At 36.8% G+C, this 18,991-nt stretch overlaps 1 protein-coding gene across 3 annotated transcripts; it reads right to left on the bottom strand.

The window, feature by feature from the left end:
- Nucleotides 1-4,701: 4,701 nt before the first annotated feature.
- csf1b (colony stimulating factor 1b (macrophage)) lies at nucleotides 4,702-15,129 on the bottom strand. Of its 3 annotated transcripts, none has more exons than XR_008607037.1 (9): nucleotides 14,912-15,129; nucleotides 13,426-13,545; nucleotides 13,291-13,353; nucleotides 13,009-13,179; nucleotides 12,675-12,876; nucleotides 12,449-12,581; nucleotides 5,747-5,790; nucleotides 5,622-5,659; nucleotides 4,702-5,512 (listed from the first exon to the last, which is right to left on the bottom strand). XR_008607037.1 is itself a non-coding variant. In XM_055046073.1 (9 exons), exons 1-8 carry the CDS (start codon nucleotides 14,951-14,953, stop codon nucleotides 5,623-5,625), a joined length of 816 nt encoding a protein of 271 aa, XP_054902048.1. In that variant the 5' UTR covers nucleotides 14,954-15,129; the 3' UTR covers nucleotides 4,702-5,512; nucleotide 5,622. The 3 variants fall into 3 exon arrangements, 2 of the variants coding, with proteins under 2 accessions (XP_054902048.1, XP_054902049.1); XM_055046073.1 differs by having other exon boundaries at nucleotides 12,449-12,585; XM_055046074.1 differs by having other exon boundaries at nucleotides 12,449-12,585; nucleotides 13,426-13,539.
- Between the last annotated feature and the right edge of the window lie 3,862 nt (nucleotides 15,130-18,991).

Raw genomic sequence — 18,991 nt, 5'->3', positions numbered from 1 at the left:
AGCTGGTGAAAGTAGTTCCTGCTGGGGGAGATGTGCCAGAGGATTTCCCTTCCTACTCCAGAATAAGCATTCTGTCAAAAAGTGACTATAATTCCGTGATTAAACAATTACATACTGCACATTTTGATGAACAGACCTTTCACTTTAAGACCTTCATGTTATTTGTATGGATACTTATATTTAAAAAATTACTAGGGTAATTTAGATCCTATTAAGTCCATCCTATAATCTGATATAAAACATACTTTTTATAGAGCTCATATTTCTGTATTTGGAATTTTTAGTGTAAAATCATCAGTCTATGCAGTCCTTTGTTTTGAAGTGTGCCCCACAAAGGTCTCAGTTGTTAAGGCCAAGAAAGGGGCATCCTTATACCCTCCCCCATCAGTGAAACAACTGCAATGCTTTAACTCTCATCATCCATGTGCAAAACACAGAGCTAGGGTTAAACATGAGGAGAAAGGGGGTAAAAGGGATTCAAATTCAATTTGCAGCAAAATCATGCTGAATGTTGAAGATTCACACAGTGATTCTGATCTGTTTGATGTGGCGTGGACATTGTTCGAGTTAAGCGATTTATTGTTTTTCAAACTTCATTCCAGTTTGTGTGTGATGTTTCATCCAGACCTCTGCTTCTGGTTGTTGAAGCACTTTTAAACTGCAAAAGTGTTCTAAAATAATACAATTTAACCAGAAATGCTTCCAGTGCGCTGTTTTTTCTGAGTTTGTTTTTTGAATGTTTGGCCCATTTTCTAGCTACATTTTTATAAAACACATTTCTGCTGCCTTTGCCAAAAAGCAGAGGCAGAATTTATGCTGTAAGTATTCCCACAACACTCTGACTTTGTCAGTGGTGCGATACGCTGATCCATATTTGAGTGTGACTCCTCACTCTTTTCTATCTGGAAAAGTACATCTGTAGTGCAAAGATGATACAAACTATCATCTTTGTTTGTATTAATAGAGCTGAATGAAGATGAAGATGGTTCTTTGTGGGACATGTTACCAAAGCTATCATCTGGGTGGCAGGCACAAGATCTTTGTTGGTGTGATTGACATGTTATTTTACAAAATTCTTGGTGGAGGCAAATCATGAACAGAATCATTTGGGCCCTTAAATCCATGCAAATATATGAATGGATTAGGCTAATAAATCAAACACACTTCAGTGGCAAAATAAATTGCTGTCAGAGCTCTGGTCTGTGACTTATTGTTAATTTTTTTGCTAGAGTCTAGTAATACATAAAAAGCGATTTACTTGGAATCAGAGCAATTAATAAAACATTTGGCTCTGAATGATCACAAAACAAAATTATGAAAAACAGTAGTTCTTTATTCTTCACCATATTTCACTTTTCATTTCACTTTTCACTAACCCTAACCCTAACCCTGATTTATATGCATTTGCATTCTATCAAACGCTAAACCACTGTTTCCAATTTGGCAAATTATCCTGACGACTTTTTCTAATAAGTGATTTGCAGCAGTTTTAGCAACAGTCTCTGATGTTGCTGGAAACTTTTGGAGACTAGTAAACACATGTTCTTACTCTTCTCAAAGAACAGTAGGGGCCGCAGCAGGCCCCTTCTTCTCTCCACAGGTCTCACAGATGTCCTTGCTCAGCAATCCCTTCCCAGCTAGACCCACATTCAGTCCATTTGCATCCAGCCTGCTGATAAATGAAGCCACCACTGGCTGACCTTACCGTCAAAACAGGAAGTAAATATGACAGGGTTTTTGTCTGACATAAACCCTGACTATTAAGTCCATTCTGTCAATTCAAACTTTCAACGTTCACTGTATATAAGGGACAACAAACAATTTTTATAATTTTATACTGGTTTTACATTACCATACTACTTACATTTCTGAAATATTAGTTCTAACATGAGTACACAAATGTATTATTTACAATCTACTTTGCATACTTTGTTTGATACTATATTTGTTTAATGTCTGTTTTTGGATATCAACCAGTAGCTACTCAAGTACCCAAGGACTTCCACATTACAAACGTAGTTTATAATCAGACAGATAAAAATATAAAGTTACTGTAGGCTAAAATAAAACATAAGGGAAACTACATCAGATCTCAGCAAAAATAAATTCAGGCAGAAGAATCACTTCTCAAAGAATCATATTGTAAATCTTTTTTTTTTTCACAACCTACAACTTTTCAAGCTTGTACAAGCATAACTTATATGTCATGCTTAAACGAGGAATGGCAGAAAGACCGAGTCTAAAACTCCAGACGCAATCTATTAATACAGAATTTAAGCCAACCCGATACATATGGCTGACAATATGTTACTCTAGCATTATTGAAAACATCTGATATTAATATTCAAGACATATGTGCTAAATATGGGGACAAAGGCACTTTGATTCACTTATGAATCAAAATGTTGGAGCGAAGTTTTGGATATAATTTCACAATTTTGAGTGTTGGATTATGAAACACACAAGGCCTCCTGTTTCCATTGTGTGTTACAAGAAGAATCAATTCACTTCAGTTTTTTGATATTGCACCAATTTATAAGATACCGTGTCAAGCTGCTATACCAAAAACAAAGTAATTTTAATCCAATCATACATGCATAATCCCAGTAATCCAACAGTGCAGTTAAGTGAGTGTCCTTTGACTTCTATGATGGTGGCTTAGGAGTTGTCAGTTCAAATCCCTGCTTCATATGTCTCAGTTTTTGGGCACAATCGCCTGCTCAGCTGTGGCTGAAAGGTGATTTACCACCATTAGTGTGTGAACGAGTCTATGAATGTGTTTTCCTCTGGGCTTGATAAAGCACTATAGACTTTATCAAGCACTTGTATATACAGGAAAAGGCATTTTACTATTAAGCTCACCTCTGGAATTTCCTCATTCTGTGAGGTCATAAAGGATACAAAGTTGCTGTGTTTGAGTTCTTTGACAACATCCTGGAAAACCGCCTTTGCTGTTTAATCCACTATGTCTTGGGAATATTCTTCATCTATCATCCTTGACACCCACCTTTCTGTTTGCTCTGCAGAACTGATAGATTACTCGAGCAAATGTAACTGAGGAAATATAACTAGTCACTACCCACCTATTAGGGCAATGCCCTGTTTTAGAAACTTTGACAAATAACCATTTAAAATAATTGCATTTTACATTCTAAACAAAATATTATCTACTTGGTATCTGTCTTAACTTCTTTGAATGATGTGCACTCTTCAGAAAGTTTGCCATCAGTAGTCAATAAGTTACAATGGTAACAAGGTGTTTGCATACACCAGGATAAGACATTATTTATTTGCTGATCGGATCTTCACTTACGTTCTAGACTTGAGTGTTACAAGTGAAAATTTAAGTCAATAGTCACACCACCAAAACTGGAACAGATCCAACAATATTTTCTCATACCTTACCGCTATTTGAACTTTTTATGACCTGGTCGTACGCCACAAATCAGATTTTCTCAAATCAGACATTGGGAAATTGCACATGTGCTCTTATACTGGATGTTTTTGAAAGGTCATGCCTCATTTCTTCTGACTCTTATGTCATGACAGATTTGATGTCTCTGATTTAAGAGGTAGGAATTTATTCACACAACACACTGGACAGCCCTACTTACATGTGCTTCAAGGTAACAAACATTTGAGCAGACATCATTGAGGTGTCTTGACAAAAATAAATAGGTATCTTCCACTTGCACAGCTTCAGAGGCGACGCACACATGATGACGTCCTCATTTACCATCATACAACAAATAACATATCTTTATGCTCTATTGTTTACATCTTATTACTTTTGTAAGCTCAGTGGCTGAGAGTGACGTGTCTTCTTCTGCACATGTTGATCACTTCACCACTGTCGACTTTTCATGCTGGAACCTGATTCCAGCATGGTAAAGTCAGTCGCATTACCATTGTAATGTAAATAATCACACTAAGAAAGCATTAACATCTGCATTTTGTGAACATAATCTAAGTTGTTGCTGTGATTTGCTATCTGTGATTTTTACTAAGTAACAGCTCAGAAAATGTTTTGGAATAATATTTCTGGGATGGACACTTTGTGTTTTCAGACGGAAAAACCTGGGAAAGTAAAAAAAAAAAACACAGGGTGGAATCCTTTCTGACAGTCTTTTTAGAGAGTTCCCACATAGTTATTGCTGAAGAGAACTTGTCTTTTCATCTTGCAGTCTATCACTCCCCAGCTGCTTTTAATCCCCTAAAGAAGAGACCCAACATTGAATTAGAAAAATACTTTCCCTGTTCAGTAATGGAGCAACATCTTCGGATAAAAATTGATCACTGCCACTGCAGAATGATTTGCAAAAGGAAAAGTTGTAGCTCCAGAGAATACCTTTGTTGGGATCATGTTATATTGCATTCTACAAATGTTTTTTTCCCCCCCTTTTATCCTACTCATCTGCTTCCTACACAGATACTTAAAATACAACAGTGAGGCCAACACACATGCACTTGATCACATGTGGAAATATTTTCACAGTTTTTACTGATGGGCTCCTCTGAGACACTAAAGGTTTCACTTTATAAGAAGCAGCTTTTCCCAAAGTCAGGCGTTATGCAATTTGATATTATAAAACAGAAGGCGTGGCCATTACTTGGTGAACATGAGTTGAAATCATGACAGACAGCATCCTTTTTCAGCAATAGTGTCATGTTATTATCAATTACTACGTATTAATGAAGAAATATGATACACTTATGAATAAACTGTGGCGGGATGTTATTCTTACCACATGACATGTGGTATGATGTGGATACATCCCTTGTAAAGCTGCCACAGTGAATAGTTTGTGCATATTTCATTCATTCTGTCATTTTCTTCCAGTAGGAAAAACTCAGAGGAAGTGATCAATAAGTTTATTGACCAGAGTTTATGTTGAATCTGCATAGCAGTCCAGTGTGGCAATAAATTTTGATATACAAATATTTAGTGAGAACTTGTTCAAAACAGACAGGAGAAGATTTATTTACACTGAACAACATTACATGATTTCTTTCTGGAACTTTAGTGCTTTCCAGAGAAGATGCAGTCTGTGAAGTTATAGAGATCCTTTAATAAAACGTAGATATAAACTGGTAGCTCAAAGCATGGGGTGAATCAATCAAGTCTGCTACTGATAGTTTATTATTATTATTATTATTATTGTTATTATTATTATTATTTTTAATTACAGTGATTGAGTAGGCTTATGAAAATAAATAACTTATGGGGACAACATCACAAACACTTGGTTAATTGGACACAAATAGAGAGGGAAAAAATGTCACAGTAAAAAGAAAACAAAAGAAATTAGTTAACCTGAAAAAGAGACCTGCAAAAACATAATGCTCAATATACACAGCTCAAAAAAAAAAATCATCCATTTTTGTTTTTGCTTCTGATTAAACTAGAAAGCTGAATACGTCACACATATAGGGACATGAAAACTTGGATTGGACAAAATGTACAGCTTCCCAAGTACTGTGATTGCTGATGCAGTGGTGGGCTCCTTCATGTCTGAAGAGAGAGAAGAGTGAAAACAATGCCGTTATTGCATGTGTTCAGCTGTGGTACCTCTATAATTTTGACTGTTTGCAAAAACATGCAGTATTTGATCAATACTCACATCACTGTGGCTCCATCTCTATATCCTGTTGATCGATGCTTTAATCAGGAAGGTTTATGTTAGTATCACTTTTGCATTTGTGGAAAAACAGTATGACTTTTGGTTTGACTTTTGCATGTCCTTACTTTAAGTTTGTGTCTAATCTTGATCCATGATGGCAGTAAATTTTCTGTTTCGGAAAGAAAAGATTTCATGTCATGAGACAAAAATACTTACTTAGAGGAAACTAAAGACAAGAACAAGAAACACAAATCACTGTATTGAAAGGTGATAAAGTAAAGCAGTGAATTTTGTGCAGTCAGAATTTCACTGACTGAACAGAACATTGCTGCAGCGAGAAGACTGTGGTTATTTACCCATTGTTTTAAAATCGCCACAGATTCCGCCACAGCCGTCAAAGTGAATCATTTTTAAATATTTTTTTTGACCAGGCATTCAAATTTGTCTGAATGTCTCATTCAGACAGATTTGTGGTGGTAAAGCCTCAGGAATGAGGTGCTTATGGGTTTTTTTTTCTCTTGCCCATGTTGTGTAAGTAGTAGACAGTAGGTGCCATGAGGTGGGTAGCAAATAATTTTGAAGAGAATCACAGTCAAAATAACTCTGTTCGTTGGACAAAGTCAGAGCAGGAAAACTACAATTTAGTAAGGATGGATCAAAATCTTTACTGTTTTATTGTTTTCTCAGTGCATTTGGAAACAGTAAATGCATTTCTCAGAACAATTTGTACAAACAGCAAAACAGCAGGACTACCTGCAAAATGCAGTGTCTTTCTCAAAATCCTTAGTTTATCTAAAATTACATTTCTTTATCAATGAACATGTCAGTGCTTCACAATCTTAAGTCATGTTGACAATATGGCGCTGTACTATGACTATGACTAAAGCTTTGATGACAAGAATTGTAAATTATGATGGTGGGAGATCCAGGGCCAGAAACTGGCCCATTTATGATGTAATTTGTAGACAAACTATGTAATTGTGATACAGAAAGGAGAGCACACACAGACATAACTTCTTAAAGAGACTCAGTGCTGTGGGAATTACAGTCCAGTCTTTCAATGCCTTCCATCTCCATGCTGAGAAAATTCCTCAGTAGGGTTAAGGAATGAAGAGTATAGTGAAAAGAAATCCATTAGAATCTTGTTGTAAATTTAAATTTAAATTTCATCACGTCTGATTAAATTTAAATGAATAACTTTTTTATTTTTGGACAAATATAAATCAAACTTAGTGTTACTGAGTATCGAGTATTTTGGGCATCCAGGCTACATTCCAAAATACGTTGAGTCAATTATGGAGCAATTATTTGAAAAATCAGAAGGAGAAAGCGCAGGCTAAAGATAATTTATCTTCCAACATGATAGAGACTCGAAGTACTCAGTCATGACAGCAAAAGAGACTTTGAATCTACTTGAGTGGTGCAGCCAGAACCCAGACTTAAATCCAAATAACTGTTTCTGAGAACACCTAAAAGAAAAATTTACTTCCCATCCAAACTGACTGAGTTTTGGAGGATCTGCTGACAAAAAGGGTAGAAATTTCTCAAACCTGCTTGCCGAGCTTGTAAAGAAGATTTAAGCTGTGATTGCTGCCCAAGGCCCAAAACCCAAAAAAAAAAAAAAAATAGGTCAAAAGTGTGAGTGCTTATGAAACACTGGACTAACACGTTTTTGGCAATTATATAAAAAAATACATATTGTGAAATTATTACAGAGTACTTTGCATGATTAAAATACTTGAATAATTTGTAAAATAAGTAACAAAATATGTACAAAGTTAAGGGCTGAGAAAGGTTTCTGGTGGCATTACATGGATTGCAATGATGCCAAAAAGATAAATAGAATTAACATTTTGTGGAAACTTAAGGTTCAGTTTGTTTAAACACAAGTAAAAGTGAGGCTATTATTTTTACCCAGGACCAGATATTTTCCTGATTTACTTAACTTGACCAAAATATCTTGAATATGTAATTTGACATCTCAAAAACTACTGTTAATTGTGCTCTCTGACCCACACATCCCCACAAAGTCACGCTGGCAGCAGTCGTTTGAGAAATAACTCTGTTGTTTACAACTGTGGCTACTTCCTGCGCATTTTAGCTACCCTGCTGTCCAACAGCCAAGCATTCTCACTGCAAACACAGATGATTTTGATCAGTGTGCAAGCCCTCAATGCTTGGACACAGCTTGTATGACAACGTATCTTAGCCACATGAGGCAGGAATAAACATCAAAGAGAGATGCTATAGACAAACAAAAGACTTTAAGAGCACACAACTTCAAACCTAAGAATAGTCTTCCACATGTGAGGAATTATCCACTTTAAGAGAAACTTTTGTTGTTCTGGTTCTTGTGCATTTAGTGTAATAACATTTGACCAAAGGAACAGATAATTTGAAAATCTTGTGATAAAACCTTTAAGGTCATGGAATTAAGGTGAGCAAGATTACAGATTACACACCATTTTTTTGACAGATGTTGAACTCTATGTGGTTTGATATGGGGTCAGTTTGAATAAGGACACATTGTTATGTATGTGATTTGAACATTTGTGCTGGAGTAGTGGAGGGTATAGCACGTCAAGTAACTTCCAATGTCAGGCTATCTATCTGTCTATCTATGGACAAATATAAAGCAAAGTTAATATGATACATATATATATATATATATATAAAATTCCCTTCTCACCCACCGCGGGTGGTTCTTATCCTCTGAGCTCGGGTCCTCTACCAGAGGCCTGGGAGCTTGAGGGTTCTGCGCAGTATCTTGGCTGTGCCAAGGACTGCACATTTCTGGACTGAGATGTCTGATGTTGTTCCTGGGATCTGTTGTAGCCATTGATCCAGTTTGGGGGTTACTGCCCCGAGGGCCCCGATGACCACAGGCACCACTATGGTCTTCACCTATATATATATATATATATATATATATATATATATATATATATATATATATATATATATATATATATATATATATATATATATATATTGGGGCTGTTTATCCCCTTTCTGGGTGGGGACTTGTAGTTAAGTCCCCACAGTTCTGACATCCGGGTTCCTCCCTTTTGCCGTAGCATTTGTGTTGTATCTCGTCAATCTCAAGTTGTGATAGCAGTTGCCGTTTGCGGATGTTGGAACACTGAGCTACTAGTTGTTTAGTGCTTAGTGTTGACTGGGGATGTCGAAGTAACCATTCCTTCCCCAGTCTTTGCATGTAACCTCTCTGACTAGGGTTACTTGAGTAGTAGCATTCCAACGGATCCAAGTTTTTACCTCTCGCCCATCTTCGTCTTGTTCATTTGTCATCAAGGTGCTCTGGTTCCCCAGCACCTGACGCAGACCTTGTTTGGCTGGGCGACGTCTGAGCCGGCATGTTACGTATCTTAGTATCTCTCATGGTATGAGGTAGGCAGTAGCTTGAAGGGTCTTGCCTAAGGTTCCAGACTGGATTTGAACCCAAATCTTTTAGAGAAAATCTGCACTTTTTAAGAACAGGGTCAATCTTTGAATTTTTTTTTTTCAAAAAACAAATAAACAATGAATAGTCTCTTGTACCTAAACTAGTGAAATGTAATATAAAATCATCATATTATATGGTTACTGCTGCAATTAAATTATGTCTTCTGCTGGCTGAGCCTCAATCTGAAGAATGTAATGATCAAAATAAACCGCCCTCTGTTGCAAAGGGGTCATTTGTGGCTACATGTCAACATCTGTGTTGCTCTAATACCATGAAGGGTTTCGAATATTCAACCATTGCAAGAAGACTTTCAAATATTCAAGCATTCACAGTCGTACGTTGGGTACAGCGCATTGCATTTGAAAGCAAATGCATCTGTCTTTTGACTTTCAAATTTTTTGAACGGTAATTGCAGCTCATTAGACTAAATGTAATTTGGTCAGACCTTGTTCTTTTGAACCCAATACAATGTCTTGCATGTTCAACTTTTGCAATTGTCTAACTACCTAAATCCACCCCATATAAGTTTTTCTAGCTTTAAGTACAACATACCCACTGTCTAATCTAAATTAAAAGCTTGTCTTCAGTGAATTCTGCTTCCCTCACTGGCAAGTACAAGCACAATTGATGAATCAATAAACCAATAAATAATTAAATGCTAAATTTGCAAAAGCTGATGTTACATATTGAAAATTAACAGGAGTCAAATGTTACATTTTGTAGTGTACAAGCTTTAAGACTAACAAAACCCCTACAAGTCATTCAGTGCTCAAATATTTACTTTGCACATTTACTAGAGTAAATGAGTGTAATGTACATGCAGAAAAACAGTAGGTCCCTGAGAGCCTCATAATAATTATAATTTTAACGCCACTATTATTGCATATTGTGCACTCCTCTATGGTATGCTATGCCACTTCAAGCAATCAGTTTGAACAATTGATGCTTCTCAGAAGAGAAATGAGTCCCACATGCTTTCTCGTGCTGACTGCTCTGCGTACCTGGCATGTTAGGGGTCGGTCAATGAGTCAATCAAATCATGGCTTGAAGAGAATGTTCCCATCCCTTTTCTCACTGGAGAATCGTCCTATTAGTATTCAGTAATATTTGTCAGCAAAGTTGCTAATCCTTTTAGACAGAATAAGCAAAAGCAAATCCATTGAGCATAATCAAAACTGTTTCAAAAAAAGAGCATGCCAAACCACGTCAGTGAAGAGCATGAACTCATCTAATTGCAGCAGTGAGGGAAGGAAATCAAGTCAAAAACGCTCAAGAGTTCACTGATAAATGTCTGAGATGATGATGATGGCAGAGCCATTTATCTGTTGTTTTTTTCCCACCATCCCACAAGACACTGCTGGATTGTTATAAACTCTACAAATGAGGGGAAAAAAGGAAATACAACATCAATTTGTCAACCCATATAAAAACTTGAAAGGAGGACATAAGCATTTTCATTTGAGCAGTTCTATTTTATCCCAAGCCACTGTTTTGCTGTTTTCTTCAGCTTGTAAAGGACCACAGGAATGCTGGTAGGTATTTATATCAAGATCCTTACACCATTTTATCCCATAATGGAGTATTTGCTTTGAACACAATTTGTCTGTTATGAGCCACAAATCCCCATGAAATATCACTGCTAAAATTAAAAGTATGTCGATAAGCATTATTGTCTGGGTCAAGATGGCAAAATTACTGCAAGAAGTGAGAGGGAGGAAGTACTTCAAAATTTTCTGATGCTGACCTCACAGAGGAGAAACAGTTAACACGCAAATACTACAGATGGAATGCATTGTTGCAACCACAAAGTTATGACTCAGGTGCATACTTTTTTAGACCACAGCATGCTGTGATATGGACGCAAGATTAAAACCATCCTTTTTTGTACACGCATCGCTCAAAGCACATGGTTAGTGTAAAGATCAAACAGGTTTGATAGGTTGATTGGTTGACAGGTTTGGGTTTTTCAAAACACCTTTGGGATTTCTGGGGTGTACTTTTAACCTATTTTTCATCATCACCTTCAGGAAGACTGTTCTTTGATTTTATGAAAGAAGCATGGTATGTGTTGGAGTAGTTGGGCTTACAAAAAAAACAAGATAAAGTGCATAAACAAGTGTAAAATTCAGTAAATGCAGTCATCTTTCCTCCACTGCATGGCCAAACAGCAACAACGGTCACATATGTGATGCAAGTGTAGCATTGTTTTTTTGTAGACTGTTAAAACTCTTGCACTCACTCTTTCCAATGTCCACACGTAATACGCAAAAAATGAGAACTTGAAAATTTTCACTCTGTTCAAAGGTTTTATTGTGAATTGTTTTTTAGCTGTGAAATGGATGTTACATGTAGACAAAAGGCCAAATTGCATAAAAATCTATTTGGTTTATATGGCTACATGTGGACAAGGCCTCATTATCATGTACTCACTGCTAAATGTGCAAATGGTGGTAAAACAACTTACCGTTACAGGAAAATCATCTATTTGCTGTCACTGGTGGCTATGCTAACTACCCTGAGCATTCACAACTAGGAAAAAAAAAGAATGTAGCCTTAGCAGGGAACAAAGGGACAGAGGGGGAGACAAACTCCATGTTTCTTTAAAAGTTCAAAACAACTAAGCGGTCAAGATTGTTTCTAAACAATTTTAGATATGCAAAGAAGTAAAATTAGAAGGTGAATCACAGATATCAAAACACAGAAATCAGGGTTCCTTTAATAAAATTTTTTTTGGCAAAACCATGTTCATCAGTTGTGATACAACCTCACATAATATGTATAAAATAGAATCATTTCAATTTCACACTCATGTTCATAATGAATAAAAAAATAAACTTAATAATACATCAATATCAATTTTTCATATTCATATTTTGTCAAAATAATCTGATGATGAGATCAATCTGTAAAGCACAGAATTTTCTGATGATTATTTCTTGAGTTGGGACGTCAAAGGGTTAATGTGCAGCCTGTTCTTTTTAACAAGAGCAGGCTGAGTCCTGAATCTCCAATAATAAGCCTAATCTCCTTGTATGTTTTTGAAAGAATATCAAGAGCTAAGAAAGCAACAAATTTGTAAACTAATGAGAATTGCTCAGCTCATACAAACTATTAGGGAGAAGGAGCATAATTATATGCACATCATCAGTGATTTTTTGCAAAAAAAGAAAATGTTCGGTCAGCCTCCCCCCTGCTTTCCTATGAGAAATGAAGTAGGTCTCACTTTTATGCACTAAGTAAAACCACAGTAAGGGTAACCAACCTGCTGTTTTATTTTTTTTCTTTAACACTAGTCACGGAATGCATTGGCAAGCTTTAGTAATGCACATGTGAATTCAGAAGTTCACAAGAAACATGCTGATACCTTGTGGACGATGAGACAGTAGAGCGTAAGAATGAGCACCAGTCCCCCGCTGATGGATGCAATGATGAAGCCAAACTTGTACACACCCCTGACTGGTTTTTTCTGCGAAGCCTTCGCTGAGTTCCAGTCATAGCTGTCTGTGGAAATGTTCATAGGATCTGTAATCACAGCCTTTCCAGACATCTGCATTATTCATCACAACATTCCAGAAGTTTGAGTTTCACACCTGTGAAATATTGAACGGATGACCCTGCGGGTAGCTCTGTCGAGGAGCCAAAGCTTTCAGAGTATTCCTGCTGGCATCTCCAGTCAACCGGCGAGTCACTGGTTGTCACCAGTTCCCAGTAAACAGACAACACCTCTGAAACTCTCTGCAAAGCTTCCAACGGAGAGCCTCTGTAGACCATTTCAAAGCTCTCTGGCTTATCCTGCGACACATTACGAGAAACACACTTTCTTTTTTCTTTCTGACAGACAGAGCAGGAATGATCTTTCAGAGGGCTTGGACAGCTCTCGCAATATTTATTTGAACGTATCTTCATTCAGAAGCACACATTCACCTCCACTTCTTCGTTAATCTGAGGCACGCATCTCTGCGAATACATGTTGAGGATAAGCGCCCTCAGGGACTGAACATAGACATCATTTATTGACCCCCGACTGTACTTGAAATGGGTGGTTAGCAGCTCCAGTGTCCAGGGTAAAGCAGCTTTCACAAAGCAACATTTGCTCTGCAAGGGAGGAAAAGAAAACCAGCAGATTTAGAGGAGTTCTTTGATTTCATTTTATTTTTTTAAGGTCACTTTTTGTACAAAACAATCACCTTTGGACAAATGTCTTACCAGAGTTCTCTGTTCTATGAACGTGTAGGTTATGGAACACCCACTTCTCAACTGGTTGTCCATCTGTAGAAATAACGGGAGGATTTCAGCCGGAGATATTTGATCTGATCTGTTTGATGTTGTTTTAGCACCTACCAGTTGCCTGACTATCAGCAGGTGTTCTCTAGTGATTGAGTGCCTGCATGGACCAGGTACCTCTGCCATTGACAGTGGGAAACTCAGGAACATAAGCACACACAGACACTTTACCTGCAACTGACAAAACTGAAGATTATCCTCAATTCAATTCAAATCCAGAGCGTGTAAAACTGAGTGTAGCTCATTCTGGGCTTCTGTATTCTAAATACGAGCATTAAACACCTACAACTTAAACAGTAAAATTGCTCAATAAAATCTTGTGCGGTCTGCTGCTTTCCCTCACTCATTTTCCCACTCCCCCTCATTGACTTTCACTTGACTTGTAAATCATTTCACATGAAGAAAAAAATATTAGAGCAAACGTCAGTGGAATTTCTACTGCCGCAACACTTTTCACAACTGGAGTAGGCCCAGTTCTCGCCTTTCCACCCAAACAGCAGCACAGAGGAGAGGAGCTGCTCAGAGAAAGTCAAAATAAAAAAGCGTCTCCACTGAAGCTGTTAAACTGGGATACACATTGGGATTGGGTCTGGGTAGAAGTCCCTGATGTTTGAGTCTGACCTTGAGCGAACTTAGAGATAAATCCGAGTAATGGTCGTATTTTTTCTATATGCCACAGAAGGTTGGCAAGTGAGAGGAGCACTCCGCCTCCTCCTGTAGCTCATGATGCTTGTTACACCACACACCTTTTGGAATCCGTAACAGTGAAATGGGCTCCAGATGGACTTAAACTCTGGATGGACTTAAACGCGGTGACAAGCATCATTCTTTCCACCTCTAAAAAAATGAAAAATGAAAAATCTATCTTCAGTTATACTCGGTTGTTTTTAAAAGTGACAATCAATGTAAGTTTTTGAGGTAATGTTTTTCAATGGGATAATTATGTCACACCTCAATATAGATGTGAAAAGAGCACTGACGCGAGACAAGGTTCGCTTTATGCGCAACTTCTGACGCTAATCACGAAACAAAAGACTTTCTTTGAAAGCTGCACTTTCAAATTTTGCTTTCTTTTCTCTTGATGCAATGCTGATTGATTTCATGCTATTATACAAAAGGCAAAAAGAAAGGGAAAAGCCTAGCAAAGTTTTTTGCTCTAAAACAATAAAAATAATTTAACTTGATATCTGAAGCAGACAAGTCAAAACAATAATTCCCTTGTAACAGAACTGGTAATGTGAGCATAAATCCTGTCTTGCCCCACTCTTATTTGAAGCCCAGTTAATGACTGATGATGATACATAATCTAATTAATGTAATCTAATAAAACCATAAATGTAACCAATGTGTGGTAAATGTGGTGGCACATGATGCAAACATAACTCATCACATGATTTGTTGTCTCCATGTGGTATTTAAATGCATTTACGTTGGTTAACTGCACAATCAAGCGCCCAGTATTTTAGACAGATATTACGAAGCAGCAAACTTTTCTTTTTTTTTTTTTTGTCATATAACTGATTAGTAAAAAGTTCTCACCTACCTTAGCTTTGCTCTGACTCACTGTTGTCACAGGGATGGTCATCTGGTACGTGTTTGGCAGTGGAAAACACCAAACTCCTCTGTCACACACATTGAAGCAGACAGATCTTTCTCATATATCCACTTCCACTCCACAGAAAGGAATTTCTTCTTAAGTAAATCTGACACTTCTTCATGTGGCGCTGGTCTTCAAAGCTTTGCCCGATGTGCTCCTCCTCCTTTGAGTGAGTTCAAACTGAGACTGACTGCTTCAGCTGACAGACAACCTTCTTAAAGACCTCCCACCTTTTCTCAAGATGCTGTTCTGCTCTCTTTGAACACGTAACACTAAAATGTTTTTCTTTTTACGTCGCAATTTAATTACCATCGTGTGCTTTTGTTATTAGAAAGAAATTAATACATAAAAATTTTTAAAAAACTCTCACTTAGTGACTTTCAGGTGGATGTTATCTACTACTTAAATAAATTTAAGTATTAATTAGAATAGACTTTCAAACCAGTGTGTAATACTGAAAAAAACACACAAAAAAACAGGGTTGTTTAGAGATAAGAGTGACAGTTTTTTTTATCCTGTGCATTTAACTAAGGAATATATTAGATGAACTGCTTGAAGCATCCATCATTGCTTTATTATGTTTTCAACCTTTATTCTTTTGAGCCTTTTTAAAGTCTGAAATCAGGATTTAGAAATTAAAGAAGTTTTGCCCATGGTTCTTATGTACCATTATGATTTGCTTTGCAAATTCAGTTGACATAAGAATAGTTAGCATTCAACATTATATTTTTAAAACAAAACCAAAACTTGGCTAATCAAAATAGTTTGAAATATTACTGATTCAAACTGGGCTTTCAGTTATTAAAACAGTCCTATCTTTTTACAACATCAGAGTCCATTACTTGCACTAGGAAGCCTAATTCACCATCTTTTCTTCAACATAATAAGTCAGAGAGAAACAACTTCCCACCCATGAGTCAATCTGATCTCAGCCCATATGTGTAATTACCAAAAGGAGCACTTAAGTGGTGTGAATTGAGGAATAAAAGTGGGAAATCAATGAGGCTTGATTAAACAAGTAACCAAGCAAATGTATAAAACTCGCTTGACTGAGAACTTGGGTTGGTAGTAATTTAAGAAAATATTCTGCATGGGAAAGTGTATGTTTGACATTTACATTTGGTGGAGGCACCTTGAGTTTATGCGCTAACCTTTACAAATATTTGTGCTTTTGGTTGGCTTTGAAGAGTTTAAATATTTTCACATGAGCAGATCAGCAGTGATCCATGTTTGAAAACGGTCCTAAATTCATCCCGAATAGCTGGAGGATAAATCACATTCCTTCTCTGATTTATTCTCATGTTGTTGTAGATGTGTCCACACTGCAGCATTCAGTGCTGGCTGTCATACATTTAAAACCAAATATCGGCCTATAATATGTAAAAAATAATATTCTGACATTAAATCAGGATAGATGTTTCTTGTTTTAGGCTAGTTAGAAATACAAAAATTTGGTCAGTTTGCAAAATGGTGAATAAAAAAAATATTTTTTAGAGAATATTGTTATATTTTCTTTAAATTCCAGAAATTGCATACAATTTATTTATATTATGTAGCACTGGCTTCACACTGTACCATTCTGGTTAAGAGCTTTATTCATCCTTTCACACACTGCACTGCTTTGATTTGCTTCTTATAACTTTGTCCATTTTAACTATTGTAGGGCTCCTTGCTGACTCACAAAAGCTGACTTTTTGCCATTATGCTTAACGTCATTGTGTCCTCTTGCTGGATAATTTCCTGACTCACACGATTGACTCAGAATCTAATGTGTTAACTTAAATAATTTGGACATTTACAATAAAAGAAGTTGGTAGATACAATCTGGCAAATGTTTGCATTTCAGAGCAGATTTCCCTGGAAGTGGAACAGAGATTTTGATGGTGTTTAACGGAGAGCATTAGAGACTGAGCAGGAAGATGTATTTGGATGGAGCTGTAGTAGAAGACAATGTGGTGGGTGAGGAGATCTGACTCAAAGAAATTGGTGAGGGCATTAACTGTTTTATTCAACCTGAGATGTGGAGAAATCACAAGGAGTAAACTGGAGTAGGAAAACAGAAAGCGTAAACTGGCTTTTACAACAAAGAGGAGAAAACAACCCCTCAAAGGCAACACTGTGGGTTCAGAAAGTAAAGGCCAAGAAAGGCAGCTGCCTGACATTTCTTTAACTCTTCTTCTTGATTTCTATTGGCAATTGACAAGAACAGTTCCTTAACTCAGTAGGTAATAAGGTTAGACAGGTGTGGATTTTGCAGCAGGTTGGACACGCCCTCCAGCAGAGGATCCCTGTCTAACAAGATCTGGAAAAGAGTCTATAAGCACAAAACACAAACGCAAAAGATACTGACACGTTTTGGACTGCCAATTTTTACCAAATCTTTAACTTACTGATTTATTTTTCTGTTTTTCCAATCCAAATTCAGTTTTTTTCTTATGATGTGATCTGTTTCATGATGTGCACCAGCCAATCCTTCAGTAAAACATCATCACATTATGATGCTGACATTTACAAGGTCGACATTTTATCACCTTAAAACCGTTTCTGTGATTAAAGGAGTAATGTCCTTGCAAGATCTGGAGAAATATATCCATGTGTTTATCTTCAATCACACTGATTACTTCAACAATGTCTTCACAGGTCTGTCTATAAAATCAGTGAGACAGCTGCAGCTGATCCAGAATGCTGCGACTCGCATTCTCACTAAAACTAGGAAAAGAGAGCACATCACCCCAGTCCTTACAATGACTCCCTGAAGATCCAAGAATATATTTAAGAAGCACTTCAGTTTGTTTATCAATCACTAGATAGCTAAGCATCAAAATACATTAAAGATCAGCTGTTGTATCAACCTTCCAGACCTTTTTGGACTTCTGGTTCACCCTCAGAATCAGAATACAACATAAAGAATTGAGTTTTTATGTTTCACTAATCCAAAAATCTGAAAAATGCTTACACTCCTTTAAGTCAAGGTGAAAACCCCATTTGTTTTGCATGGCCTTGGATTTATAACAACTGGAATAACTTGTCTTGCTTTTCAACTTGTCATGACTTTCCCTTACTTTGCAGCTGCAATATAAATTATTTCTGTTATTTTATGTTCCTTTTAATTGTACAATGTAAAGTTTGCCAATGCGGGTCCTCAGGCACACATGTTTTAGATGTTTCCTTCTCCAACCCATTCATATGATTACATTACCGTACTGGCATGCCATTCCTTTATTTCTTCTGCTAATAATTCCCCCCAGGGCGTACCCCAGCTTAACATAATGCAACCCCCCGGTCTTATTACGTGTTTCAACTAAAATTTTCAAATAGAGGCATGCAACATGGAGGAACTCCAGTCCTGCTTTATCTAGTAGTAGTGAATTATAACCATCAGAAAAAAATAAGACTTTAAAGTAAAATACTCTAAGCCTCAAATTTGACAAGAATTCAAACAGCCCATCAAAACAAACAGTACGCTTTCTGATTGTTTACACTAGCTGTGTTTCCATTTATAAATGGAATTTGCTTAATGGAATTATGCCAACTTTGTTAAAAAGTAATTATACTAGGACAAGGTGGTGTTTTGGCCATATTGGAATAGAAGTATTTGATAAAACTGCAAAAGAAACATTTTTTTGGCATCACATGAATCGCGTGATCAACAGCCGGATGCTACTATTGGTGAAAATGATTACAAAGATTACTAGAAATTGTAGGAGGATGGTGGTTTGCTTCTGGGTTGTCAGACTCCACCAAAGCTCTAACAGCATTGCACAGTTCATTGAAGATGTGTCATTTAAATATGTTTTCTAAATTAGCTAACTATAACGTCCCCAAAACATAGGAGAAATTCTAAGTTCAAGTATAAGGAAGTATAAGGGACTTTCTTATATTTCCTTTGTATAAAAGACTTATACTTAGTATAAGTTATAGTAGCAATAGGGTCAGGGTGACATTAACCCTAACCCTTGCTAATGATTTTCCATCATGTACAGATACCATTAACTCCCAGTTCTTCATTCAGCTGGAGTCCTGTTG

The sequence above is a fragment of the Poeciliopsis prolifica genome, unplaced genomic scaffold (assembly GCF_027474105.1).
Source record: "Poeciliopsis prolifica strain line A6 unplaced genomic scaffold, Auburn_PproV2 SCAFFOLD023, whole genome shotgun sequence".
In the NCBI taxonomy this organism is placed as follows: Eukaryota; Metazoa; Chordata; class Actinopteri; order Cyprinodontiformes; family Poeciliidae; genus Poeciliopsis; species Poeciliopsis prolifica.
The sequence above is the reverse complement of the archived record's forward strand: the minus strand, read 5'-3'. Positions and strand labels throughout refer to the sequence as shown.

Coding starts and splice junctions, on each gene's coding strand:
- csf1b (XM_055046073.1), bottom strand. CDS start 14,953: ATGACCATCCCTGTGACAACAGTGAGTCAGAGCAAAGCTAAG. Junction 12,877..13,008: donor AGATTAACGAAGAAGTGGAG/GTGAATGTGTGC, acceptor AATGTGTCGCAG/GATAAGCCAGAGAGCTTTGA. Junction 5,660..5,746: donor AGATTAGACACAAACTTAAA/GTAAGGACATGC, acceptor TCCTGATTAAAG/CATCGATCAACAGGATATAG.